The 23,526-nt window shown below is 40.2% G+C and overlaps 1 protein-coding gene across 1 annotated transcript in view; it reads left to right on the top strand.

Moving 5' to 3' along the window:
* Positions 1-23,526, top strand: part of HNF1B (HNF1 homeobox B) — a 71,086-nt gene that overhangs the window by 37,050 nt on the left and 10,510 nt on the right. The window contains exons 5-7 of the mRNA XM_075264297.1: positions 10,879-11,039; positions 14,156-14,297; positions 22,512-22,703. Coding sequence (XP_075120398.1) covers positions 10,879-11,039; positions 14,156-14,297; positions 22,512-22,703 — 495 coding nt within the window. The remainder of the gene's footprint in view (positions 1-10,878; positions 11,040-14,155; positions 14,298-22,511; positions 22,704-23,526) is intronic.

The raw sequence follows: 23,526 nt of genomic DNA, 5'->3' as shown, positions 1-23,526 counted from the left end.
CTCAAGGCCAGTACTCAAAATAACCCTTTCAGTTCACAAAAACTTTTAAATCTTTCTATTAGAGGTTCTTGGACTCCTACTAATCACTTTATTTCTGCAAGATTTTCATCAGCTTCTCAGACTATTGCATGTACACTTTGTTTCAGTAATCAGACATTCCCTCTGCTTTAAGCTGGTTCATCCAAGTCTGAAGGGAGTATTTCAGACTACAATAGCACAGAGTAGTCTCCAAAATGTTTTACAGCAATGCAGATAAAACCTCATCAGAAAAAATATAAAGAAATGTGCCAGGTAGATTAACTATGCAATATACATGTATTGTGAAATTTGTACTGTGAACCATTGGATTACTTTGAATTTGGTCCTTAAAGGGGTTGTTCAGGATATTTTGTATTTTTTTTAAATTAGGCTGGGTAAGGTTAAAAAAAAATAAAAAATCAATAAATAAAAAAAAAAAAAACCAAAACATACTCACCTGTCCCTGGTGCTCCTTTGCCTCCTAGGGCAATCTGGTTCTGTTGCTCTGATTTTTTTTCTTGTGGAGGAAGTCCTTTCCTGCTGTGACATCCTGGGCCCCCTCCATTAGGCTGCTGATTGGCCTCAGTGGTCACGTGCGGCTCAACTTCCACTGAAAGAACACTGGAGCACCAGGACCGCTCTGTGAGACACCAGAGGAAGTGGGGTTTTTTGTTTTTTTTTTTCACCACACCCAGCCTAATTTAGAAAAAAAAAAAATCCCTTTAAATCCATTGCTCTTCATTTCTATGAAAGTGGAATATTTTAAGCTTCCTCAGTTATCCGGTCTCTCTCTCTGCTCAAATTAAATAAAAAGAGACTATTGTCATGTGCATAAGCAAAGGGGCCTATATAAAGTTCCTGCATTAATGGTCATGTCCATTGGCAACCAATTAAGACAACTGATTGTCACCACTGGTATTATTATAGAAATTCTTAGGTCTAAAATTTTTTAAATTATTTATATTTGCAAAAAAATGTTTAAGGCTATGTTCACACACACAGACTACATCACTGTGTTCACCAAAAATCGATGTAGGAAAAAGTACTGCGCGAGGGACTTTTTTCTTTGCCAATTTCAGTTTTATAACGCCGGATTCCCAACTGTCCCTATTATCATTAATGGGGTCTGTTGGACTCCGTGTGTTAATGCTGTTTTAGTGGTCCACCTCTCTGTTGTTTGGGCTTCAACCAATATAGACTAAATTTGTGAGGGCCATACTTCATATATAGGCGGTGTTTTTGCGTGATTGATCACTATCTGGTCAGTTTTTCTCTTTAGCACCTGCCTTTCTTTTCTAGTGTCTACATCTTAGTTTTGAAGGAGTGCTTTTAATTGTTCTAATAAAGTTTATAGTTTTATTATGCCCGCTTTTGGATAAGGACACCTCCATTTATATTTGGTCCCCCGAGAGGTGTCAATCAAGAGGCAACACTAGTGTGAACTTAGCCTAACTTTTAATTGTCTACAAGAAGGGTAGACACAAATACAGAAAGTCAGAAGCAGACTCTGGAGGCAGCCTGTTCGGACACTGACTTGGGAAAACACCTTTAATACAAATTGGCAGTTTCCCAATTTTAGACATGCCAAGGAAACGAAAATCAAATTTGTTGCAAATACCTTCCCCCCAAAAAAAACAAACAAAAACAAAACAAAACCAGAGATATGAAGGTAACCAGAAGTGCTTGAATTTCTTTGCAGTATGTCAGAATAGCCTCCCAGAGCCGCTGTTTTTTTGTGAACTGCCTCCCACCTTCATAGAGCTTTTGCTTGGGAATAGTACAAAGCTTCTTAATAGGGCTGAGGGCAGGGAAGGATGGTGCCAACACCATGGGATTCTTTACTTTTATGCCCATAACAGACAATGACTCTGCTATAGAAGGGATGGTTCTTGTTTTTGTACCATGGAAGAAAGTGGTCAGTCAGAAAATCGGCATACTTTGTAGAGGTCATTTTCACATCTTCCTAAAGTAGTCTACGAGTTCTCCCCCCATAACTCTGGCCCAAACATAACTCTTCTTGTTGATGTTCCAGACTTGTTGGAACATGGTGGCCATCCACCAACCATCCACTACTCCATCCATCTGGACCATCCAAAGTTGCATGGCACTTATCAGTAAACAAGACTGTTTTAAAATTAGTCTTCATGTATGTTTGCACCCACTAAAAATGTTTGTGCTTGTGAGCACTGTTTAAGGGTGGCAGGTTAGCAGGTTAACTGTAAGCCTCTGGAGGATTCAACACCTCTTGGGAATCCAGATACACCAACTGCTTCAAAAATACCTGTTTGCTGCTTTGTAATACATTCTAGCAGTTCTTTCTTAATCTGATGAATTTGTGTGGCGGAAACGTTCCTCATTATGCCTTTATCTGCACAAACCCATCTGTGCTCTGAATGAGTCACAAATCTCTTCACAGTACAATGATGACACAAGTTTTCATGAAAAATTTTATGGTTTCATACCTTGTCCAAGACTTTGCACTATTTCACGCTTTTCGACAACAGAGAGATCCTTTACCTTCCCAATATTGTGTGAAACATGTGGCCTACTTAATATTGTGGAACATACTTCTTAGGCTAAGGCCTCACGTAGCAAGCAAAAGCCAAAACATGCTGCGGAAAGACCGTTGCAGAAACGCATTGTGTTTTTTCCGCAGCAATTTTCCTCTGCTGACTTTCTGCTTCTATTATGCATATGGGCCCCAGCCTAAAATTGGTTTAATTTAATCAGGCTCACCAGGCAAACTAATTATCACATGTGTTTAAGATTCATTGAAGTTATCTAAAGTTTTATCGAAAAATAAAAAAATAATTTTTTTTTGACATTTAAATTCAATTTGTGTAATAATTTGGAAAGTGGAGTAGCTTTAGCTAAATATTTTGTTAGGTTGAAGAGAAATTAAGATAGAATTAAAACTTAAAAGGATTAAGCCATTTGTTTTCATTTAATATGAGAACAGATAAGAAGAAAAGATTTATTACTAATATTATCTTCTATTGACTAACCTGCACTATGGGAACAAGGTTTAAGGCACTATTATTTTAAGACTGATACTAATGAATCCCTGGAATAGAGGCAACCTATCCCTAGATAGCTACTATACAATGCCGTAGGAAATAAAACATTGCTCATGTTCAGGTTTTTTCATGCAGTTTTTGATGCCAAAACCAGGTGTAGATAACAAAGGATGAAAACCTTTTCTCAGGAAGTGACATCATGTCCGTTGGTCACATGGCCATGTTGCAGTTCAATCCCATCCAATTAACAATGAAATTATTAATTTCAAGCTGGAAAAACAGCAAAGCAACACAACCCACAGTTGTAAGAAAACATGATTATGAAATGTTGTTTCATAATAAAGGCAGTCATTTAATCAATCAAACCTATCAGGAGAGGTGACAAGCTCTCTTTTGATCATATTTTTAATTTTTAAATGTTCACTTTATTATCTATAAATAATAATCATCATCATCATCATCATCATCATCATCCCTAAAATCCTGCAATTCTGAATCTGGCCACTCATCCAAATAATATACTCATGCTTCTTGTTTTCTGTAGGTTATTACTTTGCAGCAGTCACTTTACTTATCACACACACACACTGATGATCACAGCTATCATATACACTGACGAGCAAAAGGATAACAATGATTTGAACTTTTGATTTTCAGGCTGCATATCTCACCACCCACTACAGCTATCTCATACATAAATTTGGCTATTTATCATATGATTAGTTATGCATATTCTTGTCATATAATTGTATTGTTACTGCTCTGCTCCTGCTGGTAGAAAAATCTTTTTCTTTTTGTATACTACAAATTACAACCTGTTCTCATATCGCCTATTAGCTCAGTGTGTTATTAGGTTGATTTCCAAGTGAAAGGTTACTGATTCAAATCGAGAATTAGCCATGAAGAAGAATTCCTAAGAAAAGAGAAACAGCATCATCCAGCTCATCAATAGTGGTCTCTGGCCAAGAAAATTGCCAAACTGCATCATGTGAGTGCCATGACAAATGGAAGAAAATGTCCATCAATCCATTCAAAAGCCAAGATGTCCAGGAAATATTGCATCTACAAGTCGGCTTATCACAAGGTCTATCAGTTCTAGTCTGATAAACACAGCAGTGGATATGGCTTGTATACTTCATAATAGTAAGATCACAGATGTCAATGCAAACTCCATACAATGCATGTTACATAAGTCTGAAATGGTGGCTTGAAAAAAAGGTGAATAAGCCTCCACTTCAATATAGTCATAAGAAGTGTCGACTCGAGTTTGTAAAAAAGAGAACAGGGCAAGATTGAAAACGGGTGATTTGGAACGATGGGTTGAAAGTCTATAGACTGGGCTCTGATGGGTGCAAATGGGTCTAGAAGAAACATGAGAAAACAGTGAAACGGACCAAGAAATTGAAGGAACTGTCAAGTTTAGAGGTCAAAGCCTGATTATATGGAGTTGTTTCACAGCCTATGGCATTGAGACCACCAGGATCGATGGTGGTCTTACTGCTGAACTATATGTAAGTATCCTACAAGATAAGTTACTTCGTACACTCGAGCACTATGGGTATGAAAAGGAAACCATTATGTTCCAGCAGCGCAGTGACCTGAAGCATATGTCGAGATTAGTGAAGAAATGGTTCAATGACAATATAGTAGAGGTGCTGGATTAGTCCCCAGATCTCAACCCAATTGAAGACTTGTGGATAGAGTTAAAGACAAAGCTGTTAGTCAACCAGTATGCACCAACATTGGAATTGAAGATGAAGCTTGGATCAGATTTTGATTGAGACATGCTTGAATCTCATCGAGAGCATACCCAGAAGGATTTAGACAGTATTGAGCGAAAGGTGAATTTAAAAAATGCTAACAAAATAATAAAAATGAAAATTTAGATTTTCTTAGTAGTAAAACAGTAACAATGCAGTTACATGACAATAATCTGTATAATTAATGATATGATAAATAGTTGCAAGTTAAATTTATGTATGAGATAGCCAAGATGATTGTCTATAAAATGATTGTAGTCTCACATTCGAAGCAGTAGTGGATGGTGAGATATGGAGCCTGAAAGTCAAAACATTGTTCCCCTTTTGGTGGTCAGTGTATATGTAGATAAGCCACAGAAACCAACAGTCACAATAGGTGATTACAACAGGTGATCACAGTTTATCTACGACTCTCTCTGCACAATAACCTCTGCATAGGTCACAGAGCATGCCTAGAAAACTCTCCCATAGAACTCAGTAGGGTTTAGAGCTTGGTGGTAACAGTGAGGCTAAGATCACATATGTGTTGGGTATTTTATGGTTTGGGTCCTGATTGACATAAACCCCCAACCACCAAAACAGTGGTTACCCGTAGTCACTAGTTGTCCCTATAGATTATATTGGGGTCTGCTAGGTGTCTTTCTGGTGTCTGTTGTTTTTATACTGAAACTGGCGGGGAGAAAATTCCTCCATACAGGACTTTTCTCTCCGATTTCTAGTGGTTCCTGCAGGTTTTCAAATGGAAACTCTGGTGCAGATGTTAATTAATTTAGGATTTTTAAAAAATACAGATTAGGTGGAAATTTTAAAAAGACAAAATATGATCTCAACAGTAGGTCATATTCTGGTGACACATTCCATTAAAAATTATATTTCTGTTGAGTTTTATGGATGTCTGTATTCTGCTTATTGACTGTCCACTATAGGCAGGCATAACTTACACATTGCTAACCTATGGTTAGAATTTTAAAATACAGGGTAATTTGTATGTTAATGCTCAGGAACTTTTTTCATATCCCCCTCTACACAATTCATAACTTTTATAATTTTTCTGACAGTATAGCTATGTGAGGGCTTTTTCTTTGCATGACAAGTTATACTTTCGTTTGCCACTATTTTGGGGTACAAATAATGTTTTGATTATTGTATATATGTGTGTTTTGGGGGTCCATGTGAAATAGCTCACAATTCGAACAGAATTTTTGGCATCTAGTTTTTACGGCATGTACTCTGCATTAAAAATGACATGGCAGATTCTCCTGGCAGGTCTTTACGATTATGGCAATACCATATTTACATTGGTTTTTATTAGGTATTACCGCTTTTGGAAATTAAACGTTATCTTTTGAAAAACGACTTTCTGGGTTTCACCGTATTCAGACGCTTATAACTTTTTTTTTTCTTTTACTGTATTTTTTTTTTTTTTAAATGTAGATTGTGAGCCCCACATAGAGCTCACAATGTACATTTTTTCCCTATCAGTATGTCTTTTTTTGGAATATGGGATGGAAATCCATGCAAACACGGGGAGAACATACAAACTCCTTGCAGATGGTTTTTTGCCCACGGCGGGATTTGAACACCAGGACTCCACTGCTGCAAGGCTGCAGTGCTAACCACTGAGCCACTGTGTGGCCCCTTTCTTTTACTGTATTGTTGACAGAGATATGTCAGAGATATGTTGTACTTCTTTTGGTACCAATGTTGTAGGACTTTTTAACCACTTTTTATTATTATTTTTTGGGAAAGCAAAGTGATCAAAATACATTAATTTGTGCATTGCAGTGTATAATTTTTTTTAAAGTGTTCACCTTACTGGATAAATAACACTATTTTTATAGTGGGAACTTAGGCATAGGCACTCAGGAGGCCATTGCCCAGTCTCCTGGTTGCAATGGTAACCCCGCGGAACCCATGATCTTATTGCGGGGTGTCCGAGGGGTGACGGGGAGGGTGTGTGTGATTCTGGCACCTGAATCTCCTGGATTCTGTGATCGCTATTGATTATGGCATCCAGGAGGTTAATCTGCTGGAATTGGAGTATCTTCCGACTCTGGTTGCTGGTCCTGGCCCTATTATTACTATTACTCAGCGCAATGTAATAGTACAGCACAGAGCATTAAGGGGTTAAAACCAATCATGCGACTATTAAATCTTTACTGAAGACTAAATACAACTTTCCTGATTATGTAGGTCCAGATATGTTTAGACAACAAACTAGAGCTACAATTTCAATCCCACAAGCCTCCACAGGTTTTACTAACTACAAATAAACAGATGGGAAAATTACCATTCAAAAGCTAGTGGTCATTTAACCACTTCCTGCCAATATTTGTTTTTGACTCCCCGCCTTCCAAACTTCATAGCTTTGTATTATTATTATTTTTTGTTCATAGAGCCATATGAGGCTTTAATTTTTGCGGGACAAATTGTACTTTGTAATGTTACCATTTAATATCCCATATGATGTACTGGGAAGCTGGAAAAAAAATAGGGTGGAATTGGAGAAAAATTGAGTTTGTGTGACTTTCTTACCGGCTTTGCTTTTACAACAGCCAAAAAGACATGTCATCTGTTTTCTATGGGTCAGTATGATTCAAGGAATGCCAAGTTTATATAGTTTGCTTTACATTTTAACCCCTAAAAAATCCAAAACTTTGAAAAAAAACCAACATTTTTCTTGGAGTTGCCATATTTTATTTATTTATTTATTTTTTTACTACTTTGGTGCGCTCCTGTTTTACAATGGGCATTAGAGCCGGGTCCCCAATACAGCGGAGACCCAGAAGCTATTTCAGTTTCATGATTAAAGATGCAACATCTGTAATAAATGGTGGCTACTAAGAGAGGGTTAAACAAATCTTGAAAACCATGTTCCATCTTACATTCTATCAGGCTAGAGAAGACTAGATAATAAGTGGAAACATGATTTTATACTTCAGTATGTGAGGATGTTTCTTTTGTTACCGTAACAAGATGTGTCCCCTTCTTTCCATCTCTTTCTCACTATAAATACAGTACTTTAAAATATGACATATATAGATCTCTAATGAATAAAGTGTCTTTTGGAGGCAAAGATTTTCCTACTGTGACAAATTGAGAGTAGTTAACACTAGGTTTTTGTTTGCCTTTTCTGATCAACAGTGGAGGAATATGGAAAAGTTGAACTCTGTGGACTTTTTCAAGCTTAATAACTATGCAGCTATGCATGAGGTTAAAAATACAGCAAAAGAATGTGTATGTACCATTGCTCGGGTTAATTAATGTTTACACTCTCACAAGCTCGGGCACTTCGACCGGTCTGCTAACTTTTCTAAAGACCATTTTCAGCAAATGAGAAAACTTTTTTTTTTAATTCCTGATTAAAGACTACAGAATAATGAAAGATGTAACAGAGAAAACAGTTGGGGCCTCTTAATAATTCAGGCACACTCCCATGTGCCAGAATACAAATCCAAACCAGTCATGAACTGGCATAGATTTACTATATAAAGCTATATTCACAAATTCGTATTTCACGGACATACGTATCTGAGCTTTTCACAAACTGCAAATGCATCGATTCATTCAAATGTCTTCAATCAGGTGTTCACTTTTTTTTTTTTTTCACGAACTGGGGAGCTGAATAAAATAAATAAATAAGGAAGGCTAAATTTTACATGTCTACAAAATGCAAACTTGTGGATACAGTGTAAGGGGGGGCCCCACAGGATGGAAACGCCGCAATTTGCCTGCGGCAGAAATGCAGTGGGAAAAAATCGTGACGTTTTACAGGGCAAAGTGGATGGGATTCTTGCCAATGCCATGCCCACTTAGTGGTTAAAATCACAACCGGCGCAGTTTTGGAAATCGCAGCATGTCAATTATACCCATGGAAACGCCGGCGGTTTCCCCATTGTTATAATTGTAACAGAAAATCCGCAAACTTTCTGGCTAAATCGATGTGGGATGAACTGCAATGCGTTGATATCTCATAGGGGCTTAGTCTAACTCACGCCAGTTTTACGGTGTGCATTATAGTAAATTTGGTGTGTCAAAGTGTCCAGCCCTCCTTGCTCTCTGCCCTGTTCAGCCCACTTTTGTAAAGGGGGAGGCCCTGCAGTTTTGGCTTAAAAAAAGACTGTGTGCTGAAGATGTGCTATAATTATTACTATCTACTCCTTTTTGATAGTGTGGGACAGTACTCAAATGTTATTTATTATTTTTAAAAATACTTGTTTGTTTATTGTTATTTCGAAAACTAATTTTCATTAGACATAGTGAAAATAATAAGCTCTTTAGATAATGCCGAGTTGAAGCATTTAGGGTATGCTCATACGCTGTATATACGCCCGCGGTTTAGCTATGACAGAATGCCAATACAAATTATTGGTATTGCGTTGCGGTCTTCTGCTGCTGATGAGGCCCAGATGAAAGGACCTAATCAGCAGGGAGTCTTGAGTCGCCAAATTATTTTTTCTGCATCCTGCTGTGATCTCTGCTGTGTGAACATACCCTAAGGTCTGCATGCACACATTTTACAGCTGTTTAATATCTGTGTTGTATAGATCAATAATATTATTTAAGGTTATTTCCTATTTAAAAGTTCAATGTTCCATATGGGTCAACATGTCATACTTTGCACACCATTTCTGCACATTGTAATCTTTGTCCATTTTCGCCACTTTTGTTTTAATTATGAATTAATCAAGGTGGGCTGGGATATGGGTCATGTTTTCTATAATGTGTGTCAAAAAGTTATGGTTGGAATCTGCAACAGTTCTTGACTGACATTGATTTCAATTCTGGCACATGGCATCTCCCAAGATGCATACAACTTATTAAGTGGCTGGAAGCATTAAACTCTGGTGCAACTCATTCTAGTGCAGAAGAGAGAAGAATCATCAGTATGGTTGCGTCATCTGTCAGTTTGCGACTGTTTAACACCACTTGTGGCAAAAATACTTTTTTTTTTTTTTTCCATTTTTTTTACGTAAATTGTGAGCCCACATAGAGCTCACAATGTACATTTTTTCTCTATCAGTATGTCTTTTTGGAATATGGGTTGGAAATCCATGCAAACATGGGGAGAACATACAAATTCCTTGCAGATGGTTTTTTTGCCCTTGAACACCAGGACTCCAGCGCTGCAAGGCTGCAGTGCTAACCAGTGAGCCACCGTGTGGCCCCGGCAAAAGTAGTTTTGTGCTGGCCTTGTCATTTTTCCAAAAATAGGACTACTTGAATAGATGCACTATATGCATTATGATTACACCCGAAAAGTGGCATAACTGAAGACTAAATCTACATCAGCAAGGGCTTGCAAGAATTTGCACTTTGGCGTAAGCACAATGGGGGGATGTGCCTAATTCATGGTGTGGAGGATGTCAGCCTGTCTATCCTCCTTTTTGGATTCCAGGGCCATGTCTGCTACCATTTTACATTTGTTTGGAGAGCTCATCCCCCCTCAGCCTTAATGGGATACAGTTCCTCTACAGTTTCCTATGTAATAGTCTTGTGCCAGAACTATTTTACAACTTTGCCACCAATCATGCAGCAGAACCCACTATATACACAATTATTTATTTATTATGCTTACTTGTATAGCGCCATGATATTCCACAGCACTTTACAGATATTGTTGGTCACTGTTCCATATATGGCTCACAATCTACATTCCCGATCAGTATGACTTTGGTGTGTGGGAGGAAACCAGAGTACCCGGAGGAAACCCACGCAAACACGGGGAGAACATACAAACTCCTTGCAGATGTTGCCCTTGGCAGGATTTGAACCTAGGACTCCAGCACTGCAAGGCTACAGTGCTAACCACTGAGCCACCATGCTGCCCTATCTGTTTGTGTGTGTATGTTTCTGTAAGCTAGCTTATACAACAACTTTATTCATTTGGACTTCAATACGATGATACTTAGAGCGGATTGTGCTCACAATGGTGAGGCAACAACATGAATTAAGTGTGCCACTCTCAGGCACATGGAACATTAAGAATGTAGTAAAATATACAGGTTTTGATGAATGCTTCTAATGTTCCTAAACTACACATGTACAGTACAGTAAAATAATGTACTTACTCTATTTTGCAGGAGTAAGATACAATCAACAAGGAAACAACGAGGTCAGTTCATCATCAACAATTAATCACCATGGTAACAATGCCATGTTGACCAGTCAGTCAGTCCTCCAGCAGGTTTCTCCAGTGAGCTTGGATCCTGGCCATAACATGCTTTCACCTGATGGTAAATTGGTGAGTACACCTGGTCTATTGTAGCTGCAGTACTGATAAGATAAGAGAGACAAGCTAGCAAAATACACAGTATTCTTTTTTTAGGTTCTCACAGGGTCAGCAGTAAACAAAGAAGCATTGTAGACTAAAAATCTTGAATGAACAGTTTGCACTAAAAAACAGCTCTCTGACCCACTTTAAGGGCTTTTTGAAGCTAACCAATAAATGTAACAAAGAGCCGTTCACTTTTTATTGATTAAATACCTTACAAAGTAGAAAAGTGGGTGGAACAGTGTTTGTTTTTCCTTGCAGATGACATGCACATTGATAAAACTGACTCTCTAAAGCTTACTCTCTGAAGGGGTGGGTCAGGTTCAGGCTTTTTTCACTCAGTAAAATACTTTCCCTTTTCATTTCTAGTCATTGGTTTTTCTTCTTGTTTAAGCCGTCAACAAAGAGTTGTCAGTCAACCCACAAGTTACAATAATTATCTAGTCATGGTTTAACACCTTATTTTGTAGTAACATTTGCTAACATGTGGATATTTTTAAATACTGATACAGTCTATACAGAATATATGAGGAAAAAAATATTTACAGATATTGTTATACATATTGTTTTTTGTCTCTTGTTTATCTTCCTGAACGCTGATATATATGTTGTAATTGTAATGTTTCACCCTTTGGTCCAAATGAAAATATGTGGTGTTTATGGGTTTCTAATGAAGAGAAGTTCAATACATTAAAAATATCCTTGCTATGATAATCACAAAGTAAACAATAAGGGACAGTATTTCGCAGGGAGGCAGGGGCTTCTAGCTTCGTAGAAAACTCTAAATCTAGGTCTTTATCTCCCTGAGTTTAACGGATGAAAATCAGTTGTGGAACACAAACCTAAGGCCCCTTGCAGACAACTTTGGTGTGGGTCAGTCAGCGCCGCACCTCCCATGAGGCAACCTGAAGCGACTGCTTCAGGCGGCACTATGTCAGGGCCCCAGGGAGGGCGGCATTTTTCCTTTCCTAAGCCAGTCCAGGACAAGCTGTCCTGGACTGGCTTAGCACCGAGCGGTGGATTTGGGAGGCCACTGAAGCAGCGCTGCTCCAGCAGCCTCCCCTCATGCTCAGGCAGAGAGCAAGTACTCTCCGTGCCTGCACTCTGCCTGCGAACGGCACTAAGCCCCGCCCCCTCGTTTCACCTCGCCCCCTTCGCTCAGCCACGCCCCCGCTCCGCCCCCTCCTCCCGGGGGGCGGCTTTCTGTCGTTCGCCTCGGGCGGCGAAAGGGGTAGGTTCACCCCTGGGGTCAGTGTGCTATCCATGTATTTCATGGATAGCACACTGAACCATTTCTATATGCCATGTGTGGGCCGACAGGCCAAGACACATTGGATAGGACAGGTCCTATACTTGACCTATTTTGCGGGCCGTGCTTCCCTTGCTCCTATTCATTTAATGAAAAGAGCAGCGGAAGTATAGATGGCACATGGGGGGCATCCACGTTTCTCCCATGTGCAGACTGTGCTTTGAATTCAAGGTAGGTTGGTTGTGTCATGGTCGTCTGCAACCGGCCTAAGACTAAGGCCCCACATTGCGGAATGCAGCTAAAAAAACTCTGTAGGAAAAAAAAACTGTGACTCCTAAGTCATAAGCCCCATTTTGTGATAATGCAGAATTTTTAGCTGCTGCGAAAACGCAAAAGAAAAAATGTGAAGGAGTGAAGGAGATTTTGGTTTCCCACACGTTGCAGAAAAAAAACACAGTTTTTGAAAAATGCAGCATGTCAATTTTCTGCGTGAATGTGAGCATTTTCTGTATAGGTTTGATAAGGGAAGAAAAACTGAAAATAAATATTCTGCAAAAACACTTTATAGTTAAGGCCCCACATAGTGTGCCGCAGCAAAAAAGCGTTGCGAAAAAAGTGGAGGCAACGCATTGCAGGTTTTTCCCACAGCACTTTTGACAGTAAGTTTTCAGAGGTTTCCTTTCTTTCTTCTTCCATTATGCTTATGGGGAAATTGCCAGCGGAATAGGTATAACCATAGCTATAATTGAAATGTTGAGATTTCCAAAACCACAATGTATGTTTTTCTGCAACGTGTGGATGGGATTAATTTTTTTCCATGTCGTTTATGCCATCTGGGGTCCTGGCCTAAAAAAACTACATTTGTGGGTGTTTTATGTGTGTTTTTTTTTTTTGCTTCGTGGAGCCTTAGCCTAAAGGCTAGTTCACATGGAGTTTACAGGCGTGCATTCTGGCACGTATACACATGTGAGAATATGCGCGCTCAAAACAGATCCCATTCATTTCAATGGGTCGTTATGGGCGTATAACGCACGTAATTTTGCGCGAACGCATTGCGGTTCTTTACACAGCACTTTTAAGAGAAAGTTCACAGAGCTTTGCTCTGCGGACTTTCTCTTAACATTATATCTATGGGAAAGCCGCCAGTGTTTCCGTAGATATAATTGACATGCTGCGTATCCACGCTGTGATCTTTTCCGCAAAGTGGGGATGGGATTCACATGAATCCCATCCACTTTGCCTGCACTGTACAACGCCGCAATTTGTTCCGGAGCGTCTCCGCTGTGGGCAAATCACGGCGTTTCCGGTCTCAGAGGTACATCAGAATACCTAAGACCCTCCAAACACCCCAACCCTAAACTACACTCTGACGTAAAACAACGTCAGATAGCGGACGTAAAAGCTCGTTCAGTATAGAGCCGGCTTACTAAGCAGCTCCCCATAAAGAGCCGGCATACGAGCGCTCCCCATAGAAATGAATGGGCTGCTTCTTTCACTCCGTGCAGTCCCATTGAAGTGAATGGGGAGTGCCGGCGTATACGGCAAGCTATGCTCATGCCAGAGCGTACACGCCGGCACTCCCCATTCACTACAATGGGACTGCACGGAGTGAAAGAAGCAGCCCATTCATTTCTATGGGGAGCGCTCGTATCCCCGCTCCCATAGAAATGAATGGAGCTGCTTTAGACGCCGCTTATTCTGAACGTGTTTTACGTTCAGAATAAGCTAGCGTTTACTCAGTGTGAATGCACCCTTACTGTGATTATTTTGTTGTTATATTTCTATTCTCATTATTATATAGAAATGTTAAATTATTATTTGACTTTGCTTTTAATAGATTCCTGTTTCTGGAGGCGGTCTGCCGCCTGTAAGCACCTTGACAAATATTCACAGTTTGTCGCAATCAGTTCACCACAATTCTCAACAAACACAGAACCTCATCATGGCACCTATTTCTGGAGTTATGGCGATAACACAAAGTAAGTTTTGTCACGCTGCATAAACTTATAAAATGTGAAAATATGAAAAACCAGCATTTGAAAAGGAATGTTTTATGTATATAGAAATAAGGTACAGAAATTATAGATTAAGTGATCCGCAGCATCCTATATGGAAAAATCAATTTATCTAGAGAGAAATAAAATATTTTTTTCTTGAATTTGATCCACACAGTTGAAGATGTCCATACCTAATTTAATGTATCTATAGTTAAAATAATTTACATGTTAATGCTATATGTACACACCTGCCACCATTTAGTGAATCTTTCATATTAAATTAAGTTACATAAATAATTGAATAGATTGGTAATGCACCCAGGGGTATACAAAACAAATAAAGAAAAAAAATGCACTAAAATTTTACTTTTATTAATGTTATACTAAATTAGTGGCTTAGGAAATATCTTGGGTACTAGGTACTAGGTAACCTCCTATCACTTTGGTGAATCCATTGCCTGGATACTAGTTAGCATGATTCCCTAGAAGGAGATCCCCTTTCACCCATGGAATTCCAATACACCACACAAACTAGTAGCACTAAGTCCAATACAGCAGACCCAGACTGCATCCACATGCACTGTACTGACACCCATAGCTATGACTAGCCTGGCTAACTGCATTCACTACACAGCTACTGACACATAGGCCTAAACTACTCTAACACGGCCCCCCTACCAACCATCAGAGTCATTGATGTTAACTAAGCCCCACGTACCCATTCAGTAACACCAAAACAAAAAGATATGCTATATGTGTCAACGACTTGCATCTACCTACATGTTTAGCCAACATCCAATGCCTCTGATGATCAATACTCTGGCTTGAGTACAGCTGCGTGTAGCACTGGGTCTGCTGTATTGGACTCAGTGTAACGGTGCCTTCACATGGAGTAACGCTCCGTTCATTTTGCTACATTTTACACGTGTAAAAATACACGTGTAAAATGTAGTAAGCCCTGCACACAGTATTATATCCCACAGTGGCCCCTTCACACAGTATTATGCCCCATAGTGGACCCAGTACACAGTATTATGCCTCATAGTAGCCCCTGCACACAGTATTATGCCCCATAGTGGCCCCTGCACACAGTATTATGCCACACTGTGGACACCCATGAACAATTATTATACTCTGGGGTCTTTTCAGACCCCAGAGTATAATAATCGGACTCCTCGATGGTGTTGGCCATCTTCAATGACGTCGGGATGTCACATGACCCAGGACGCAGGTCCCGGCCATGTGACGTCAGATACATCACACAACTAGGCCAAAGCCTGTCTGGAGTGCGGAGAGGTAAGTAACACTGTTTTTTTATGTTCTCTTACCTCTCCTGGGCCTCCGATCATTATACTCGGGGGTCTGAAAGACCCCCGAGTATAATAAGAGTGTTTGTGGGGCCCATGGCATCACTTACCGATCCCAGCCTCTGCCAGGATTGGTAAGTAAATAGGGCCTGTTACCGGCTGGAGTAACAGCCTATTAAAAAAAACAAAAAAAACGCAGTGGTAGCAGCTGTCATCGGGCCCCTAATGTCCTGGTCCCTGTGGCAGCCGCTACCCCTGCTACCCCGGTAGTTACGCCACTGGGCGCAAATCTGTTTGCTCCTTTTGGTCAGGTGTCCGTCATCTTATTCAGATGGTTACTGGCATTGCCTTGGAGGATGACCCTGCTCATTTGCTCCTCTCTATCTTCCCACGTAAGTTCCAGAAGCATACCCACAGTAGCGGGGAGATCCATTATCCCTAGGTTGTGGAAATCCACAACACCCCCTTCCTTATTATCTTGGCTTCAGGAGATTTTAAGTATACGAAGTATGGAATATCTGCTCGGAGAGCTGAAACATGATGAAAGCACCCACCAGTGAACGTGACTCCTGTGGAATCATTTCAAGCCATGGAGTTCAATGTTTTTTTTTGTACAGCGCGCTTCTTTTTGCGCGCGCAAAAAGACACGCATTAAAAAAAAAAAGCCATTGAACTCAACTAACTAGCTAACTAGTAGAGATGAGCGAGTACTGTTTGGATCAGTCAATCCGAACAGCACGCACGCATTGAAATGAATGGACGTAGCCGGCACGTGGGGGGTTAAGTGACCCGCCGCCGTCAAAACGGAAGTACCAGGTGCTTCCATTCATTTCAATACGTGCGTGCTGTTCGGATCGGCTGATCCGAACAGTACTCACTCATCTCTACTAACTAGCTTTTACACGTGTATTTTTACACATGTAAAATGGACAAAAAGCATGGAGCGTTATTCCGTGTGAAGGCACCCTTAGTAGTTTGTGTGGTGTATTGGAGTTCCATGGGTGAAAGGGGATCTCCTTCTAGGGAATCATGCTAACTAGTATCCAGGCAATAGATTCACCAAAGTGATAGGAGGTTACCTAGTACCCAAGATATTTCCTAAACTACTAGTTTAGTATATCAGCCTGTGTATCACACACGCAGTTTAGCTCTTTTTCTACCAGGTGGAGTAGTTTAGGCCTATGTGTCAGTACCTGCATGTGTGAATGCGGCTCTAGCTAGCTAATCAATACTCTGGCTTGAGTACATCTGCGTGTAGCACTGGGTCTGCTGTATTGGACTTAGTGCCACTAGTTTGTGTGGTGTATTGGAGTTCTATGGGTGAAAGGGGATCTCCTTCTAGGGAATCATGCTAACTAGGATCCAGGCAATGGATTCACCAAAGTTATAGGAGGTTACTAGAGTTGAGCGAGTACTGTTCGGATCAGCCGATCCGAACAGCACGCACGCATTGAAATCAATGCACGCAGCCGGCACGCGGCGGGTTAAGCGGCCGGCTGCCGTCAAACCGGAAGCACCAGGTGCTTCCATTCATTTCAATGGGTGCGTGCTGTTCGGATCGCTGATCCGAACAGTACACGCTCAACTCTAGAGGTTACCTAGTACCCAAGATATTTCCTAAACCACTAATTTAGTATAGCAGCCTGTCTGTCACACATGCAGTTTATCCCTTTTTCTACCATTTTTATCATATGGATAGCTAGCTTTTAATGAACATTAATAAAAGTTAAATTTTAGTGCACTTTTTTTTTTCTTTATTTGTTTTAAATTAAGTTACCCCTGGTTCACATTAGTGTTTGAATTCCATCCGGGGTAGTCCGCATGAGGATCATTTGTGCAGAATCCAAATGCTAATGTGAACCAGGGGTAACTTTGAGAAGTCTGTTTTTAGCTCCTATACATATCCATGTGTCTCAATGGTTACAGACTACAAACAAACCATGTGTAACTTGATTCCACAGTCACATGTTACTTTGTTTCATTTGCCTACGGCCAGTTGCAAACGATCGTGACCGTGTTTAGTGTGCTATCCGTGTATTTCAAGTGTAGCACAGTGACCCCTTAATTTCAATGGGCCCGCATACACGACTGTGAATTTCACAGTCCCGTGTGCGTCCCGACAGTCCGAAGCACAAAATAGGACAGAAATAGGGCCTGTTCTACATTTAATAAAAGGATCCAGGGAAGCACGGCCCATGCACGCGCAACACATGGGAGGCATGTGTGCCACCCTAGCTTTTAATTAATAGCTGGACAGTTGCAGCACAGTCATCTGCCACCAGCCTAAAGCTTGCCATACATATTCAGTACCATATTCTTCTTCCTGTTCCCCTGTATAAATGCACACTTGTTTCAGTTAAGCATACATGTGTTTTCAATGAAAAGCTACTGTGAGAATTTCAACATGCCCTTATATAAAGCCACATGCACATGACGATTTCCACAAATACTATACTAATACTAATCATCAATCCACATCCACGGGACACCACATGGGACCGTAGCTTTATACACAATTTTGGATAAAATTATTGTCATGTGGGTGGGACCTAATCATATTCACATGACAATGCGGATTAGGTTTATATTTGGGATGTCCCCAAGCAGCCCCCCTGAATGGAAACCCATACGCAGATGTGAACCATGCCTTATGTATATAGGCACATTATGGTTGGTAGTTTAGAAAGCAACAGGTAGCAACAGTAGTTAGATGTAAAGGTGCAAAACATACCGCAAGGTCCCCCATGCATAAGATTTGTAGTCTATAACCAAGGAAACAGATTAGTAAGGTTAACAAGGCTGTTTGCTTACTTGCTATATTTTTTATTGTAAATGTATTACCGTATTTTACGGACTATAAGGCGCACTGGACTATAAGCCGCATTGCCCATGAGCGCCTTATAGTCCGTCTCGGTTCATATATAAGGCGCACCGGACTATAAGCCGCAGTCCGGTGCGCATTATATCTTATTGAAAGCGGCGGCAGGCAGACTTTGCCAGCGGCCGCTTAACCCCCCGCGTGCCAGCCGCTTCTATTGGAAGCGCTCGGCAGGCTAGGAAGGGCTCTATCAGCAAAATCATGCTGATAGAGCCCAACCGTAAACGTTAGGTTAAACTACCCCCCCCCCCCGTTTTAAAATAAAAGCCTGAAACAGAATGTCAAACTTACCGAGCGGTGTAGGGTGGGCGGGCATTCAGGCCTCCTCTTCCTCCGATGTTCCGTCCTCCTCGCAAGCTGATAATGGCCAGGGCACATGCGCAGTAGAAGCATTATGATATTGCGCATGCGCCCCGGCCATTATCAGCGAGCGCCGGAGGAGAAGGACGGAACATCGGAGGCAGAGGAGGCCTGAATGCCCGCCCGCCCGCCCTGCACCGCTGGGTAAGTTTCACGTTCTGTTTCAGGCCGGCGTGACAGCAGGGCTGCCGGACACTTCCTATTCATTTCTATGGGAGCCGACATGCGAGCGCTCCCCATAGAAATGAATGGACTGCTTTTTTCCATTCATTTCTATAGGGAGCGCTCGCATGCCGGCTCCCATAGAAATGAATAGGAAGTGTCCGGCAGCCCTGCTGTAACGCCGGCGTGTACGGCTGTGATACACGCCGGCGTTCGGTAGTGTGAATGCACCCTTACGGTGCCTTTTATGTATGTATGGAAGCGGCACGCAGACTTTGCCGCCGCTTCCATCCATATATAAGCCGCACCGGACTATAAGCCGCACTTACGATTTCTGAGGAAATCGTAGGTTTTTATGTGCGGCTTATAGTCCGGAAAATACGGTAATCTCCTAACAGTCACATTAAAATTGCAAAAATTTTTAATTGAAATATTTGTTACAATACAAAGAACAAATCAAACAAGAAATCAACAAGAATAGGCATACAAGGCAGAAGGAAGGGTTGAGGGGATGATGGGCAGGGCAGGGAAAACAAGAAACGGCATAGGTACATGAAGGCAGAGTAGTGGGAGAAGGGAAACAAAACCTCTGTCGCAGCAGAGCCAAATAATCAGTTAAAAACAAATACAACAGTAAACAAACCTAATGTCATGTACGATGGGAAGAAAAAATAGTAGCAAAAGAAGGGGGGAAAAGGAGAAATCAGGAGGACACAGAAGGAAAGGTAGACTGAAATTCAGTGGAGTAGTAGAAATGATTCCACAGGAGTCACGTTCACTGGTGGGTGCTTTCATCATGTTTCAGCTCTCCGAGCAGATATTCCATACTTCGTATGCTTAAAATCTCCTGAAGCCAAGATAATAAGGAAGGGGGTGTTGTGGATTTCCACAACCTAGGGATAATGGATCTCCCCGCTACTGTGGGTATGCTTCTGGAATGGTGCCAATCAAGAATGTGAGTCATGACTGCAACCAGGAAATAGCTAGAGCAATCCAGGACTGCTATCCCCCTCCCCATTTAGGCCTAACTAGGGTACTTTTAGTAATTTGTAGGGGCCTTGACACCCAGTTAAACCTAGTAAAGGTTTTCCGAACCGCAGTAAAAAAAGTGTTTAGGCAAGATAACGGGAACAGTTTGAAAGAGATATAGGGGGGCGTACATTCATCTTCAACAGGCTAATTCGACCTAGCCAAGAGAATCCCTTGGTATCCTACATGACAGTTTTTATTTGACAGGAACAGAAAACATCAGTTTTTTCATCTGAATTTTAGGGTTTATGGTGTTATATCAAGCTAATTTTATTTTAGGGGTGATTATGGATATGGTGATATCAATTGTGTGTTTATTTTTTTCATTAACAAGGGGGAAAAAAAAATCAGTTTTCCTTTTTTTCAGTTAAATTGATAATATCATGAACAAAATTTCATGGTTATCCCCGGGTCACCTGAATCATCAGGGACAGGAGAATAAAAAAAATTATTCTCCTCTCCCTGCACATTTTCAGCGGCACATATTCTGCAAACTGGTTTAAGTGAAAGCTGCAATTATGCGCTTTAACCAGTGATCTGTCAAACTGGGTTACAGTCAAGATTCTTTACTTTAAAACAAGACTAAGATTGTGGCTCGAGCCCCCACGGCTCCAAAGAAAGAGGTGTTTAAAACGACTACTGCCACTGATGTTTCACTGAACGTTCCCTTCCCGGGTTAAACTGTAATGTACTTTGCTCAAACTCTGATACATTCAAAAATGTCACTGGGCTAAAGAAGCACTCCAGTGATATTTTTCATAATGTACCTATTCAGAATTAAAGGTCTCTGATTTCATGTAAGATGAACACAGACTCTCTGCAGAGGAGAAAAAAATCTTCTGTCACTAACTACTGATGAGCAGACAATTTCTGTTACACATGGAGATGACAGCTCAGTCTCCCTAACTATATACTTCACAGTAAAAAAAAAAAAAGTGGAGAAGGATAAGGGTCTATTCACATGGAGGAATATGGCGCTTTATTTGGCGCAGAATTTTCAGTGCTGAAAAAAAGCTTCCCATTGATTTCAATGAGTTCTGCTAGCTTTTTTTTCCGCTAGTGGAATTTTCCATGCTGAAAAAAAGCCTCTCATTGATTTCAATGGGTTCTGCTAACTTTTTTTTCCACTAGTGGAATTTTCCGCTAGTGGAAAAAGAAGCTAGCGGCACCCATTGAAGTTAATGGGAGGCTTTTATCAGCGCTGAAATTTCACACCAAATTCCTCACCATTTTCCTCCATGTGAATGGACCCTAACTTCACTTTGTCCCAGCAGGTAGACATAGTAAAGTCTTTAGCTGTCCATGGAAGGATGTGCTGATGCATCATGGGACTGATAGTAGATAAAAGGGAGGAAGAAATATGAAAGAAAGATGGAGTCTTATCAGCTTGTGTGCTTCTTTAAAGCAAATCAATTAACATACTTACAAACTATGGCATATATTAATTATTCACAATATGACAACCAATACTAATACAATAAGGGTATGTTCAAAAGGTCAAATCTTTCCTAGCTGAAAAATTCAGCTTCAGGAATTTGATAAAGATTTATTCCGCTTGACCAAATTCTGCATTCAATTCCACACCTGCCACATGAAATATTCCACCTCCCATTCACTTCAATAGGAGTTATCAGGCAGAATCCACCTGAATATTGAACATGATGCTTATTTTTTAGCTGAAAAAAAATCAAAAAACAAATCAGTGTCTACCTCCCAAGGTCACCTAATTAGATATGAAATTGCACTGTTACAAGAACACAATACTTATACAGACCTTCTCTTACCAACTTCAGGAAGGATAAAATGCATAAATGTATGGGTAAGAACACAATAACTATATGTTTGTGTGTCCATCATCCATGCTACAATAACTTTTTCTAGTATGCAATAATCCCCAGAAAATGTTCAATATAGAAACCAATAACATATAAAGGTTCAGTGCTACAAAAAATATTTCCTGCACAGTAAATAAAATAACCAATGTACATCCTTCTACCAAAAAACAAGAGAGCATTTTTGAATCACAGGAAAACAGACTTGAATTGTTAAACTGACTGAATTCAATTTTAGACATAATATTCTGAAATTAATTATATGCTTACAATACATGCTTAAAAATATTATTTCTGTCCATACACCATGTGAAACATTGTCGTAGACATACATGCTTGCGTCATGTCTTCTCCCATAGGGAGAAGTAGATAAGCTGGAGGGGTGCAAAGATATGGGTAAACTCCATGATGCTCTTTAACGTGAATCTTTAACATATTGGTGTTCACTAACTGTTGGTCAAAACATATGACTGCTTTCCCTGAATAACCATCATATAGTTTTTATTTTCAGACATTATGTCATGGATGGCTGATTTGCAGTCAGAAAAGTTCACCATCTTTGAGTTTATTATGGCAAATGTTTGCAATGCTATTGGTTGTAATGATTTTCTGGCATTCTTGTCTTTAGATTTGAACACTACCCAGGCACAGAGCGTCCCTGTCATCAACAGTGTTGCAGGAAGCCTTGCAGCTTTACAGTCTGTGCAGTTTTCACCGCAACTTCACAGTCCACATCAACAGTCCCTAATGCAGCAGTCGGCTTCCCATATGACACAACAGCCATTTATGGCTACAATGACTCAACTTCAAAATTCTCATAGTAAGTACTGTGCCAAAGTAATGTTGTTAGAAATTAAGGCATATGTTATAGAAGAGATGGACCGTTAAAATGTACTTTTTTTTTTTTTTTAAATCTCAAAAGTATATAGAGAGCATTCCAAGCTCACACACAGAGTTCACACAGAGTTTTTTGGTCAGGAATTTGTTCAGGAAAAATCTGCTCAGTAAGATTCGTATGGCGTATTTTTGAGGTGTTTTTTGTCAATTCTGCCTCAAAAAACGCTAGCAGTTTTTCCATCTCCCATTAACTTGCATTGATTTTTTTCAGGCGAAAAACGCCTGAAGAGTGGACATGTCGCTTCTTTTTTCCACTAGCAGAAAATCCGCTAGTGCAAAATCCACTAGCGGAAAAAGAAAAGAAAGCAGGTTACATAGGACTGTATAGTGAGGCGTTTTTTGGATGAGGATTTTGAGGTGGATCCTGCCTCAAGTTCCTGACTGTGTGAACTCAGCCTTAGTCTGTCAGTATGTCTATTGCTATAAATGCTTTCATGAAGGGTGCAAACTAGAGTAGGAGTATATTACTCATGATTTAGAATGAATGGTTAGTACAGGAAATTGGTATGACTCAACAGAGACTCATTTACAAAACTTTATACACAGATCCCTTAACGTGAGCTGTACAAATCAGTAATGCATGTATCTCATGTGAGCATATACAGTATATATACAATACCTTTGTTGTATAACTGTAGAGCATTTGGTAGACTTAAGTAGAAAGTCATATGTATTTATATCACTGTAAACCATATAAATAATATGTATTTGTTTATTTTACACAGATCTACATGTATGAATGGCCA

The sequence above is a fragment of the Leptodactylus fuscus genome, chromosome 2, assembly GCF_031893055.1.
Source record: "Leptodactylus fuscus isolate aLepFus1 chromosome 2, aLepFus1.hap2, whole genome shotgun sequence".
In the NCBI taxonomy this organism is placed as follows: domain Eukaryota; kingdom Metazoa; phylum Chordata; class Amphibia; order Anura; family Leptodactylidae; genus Leptodactylus; species Leptodactylus fuscus.
The sequence above is the reverse complement of the archived record's forward strand: the minus strand, read 5'-3'. Positions and strand labels throughout refer to the sequence as shown.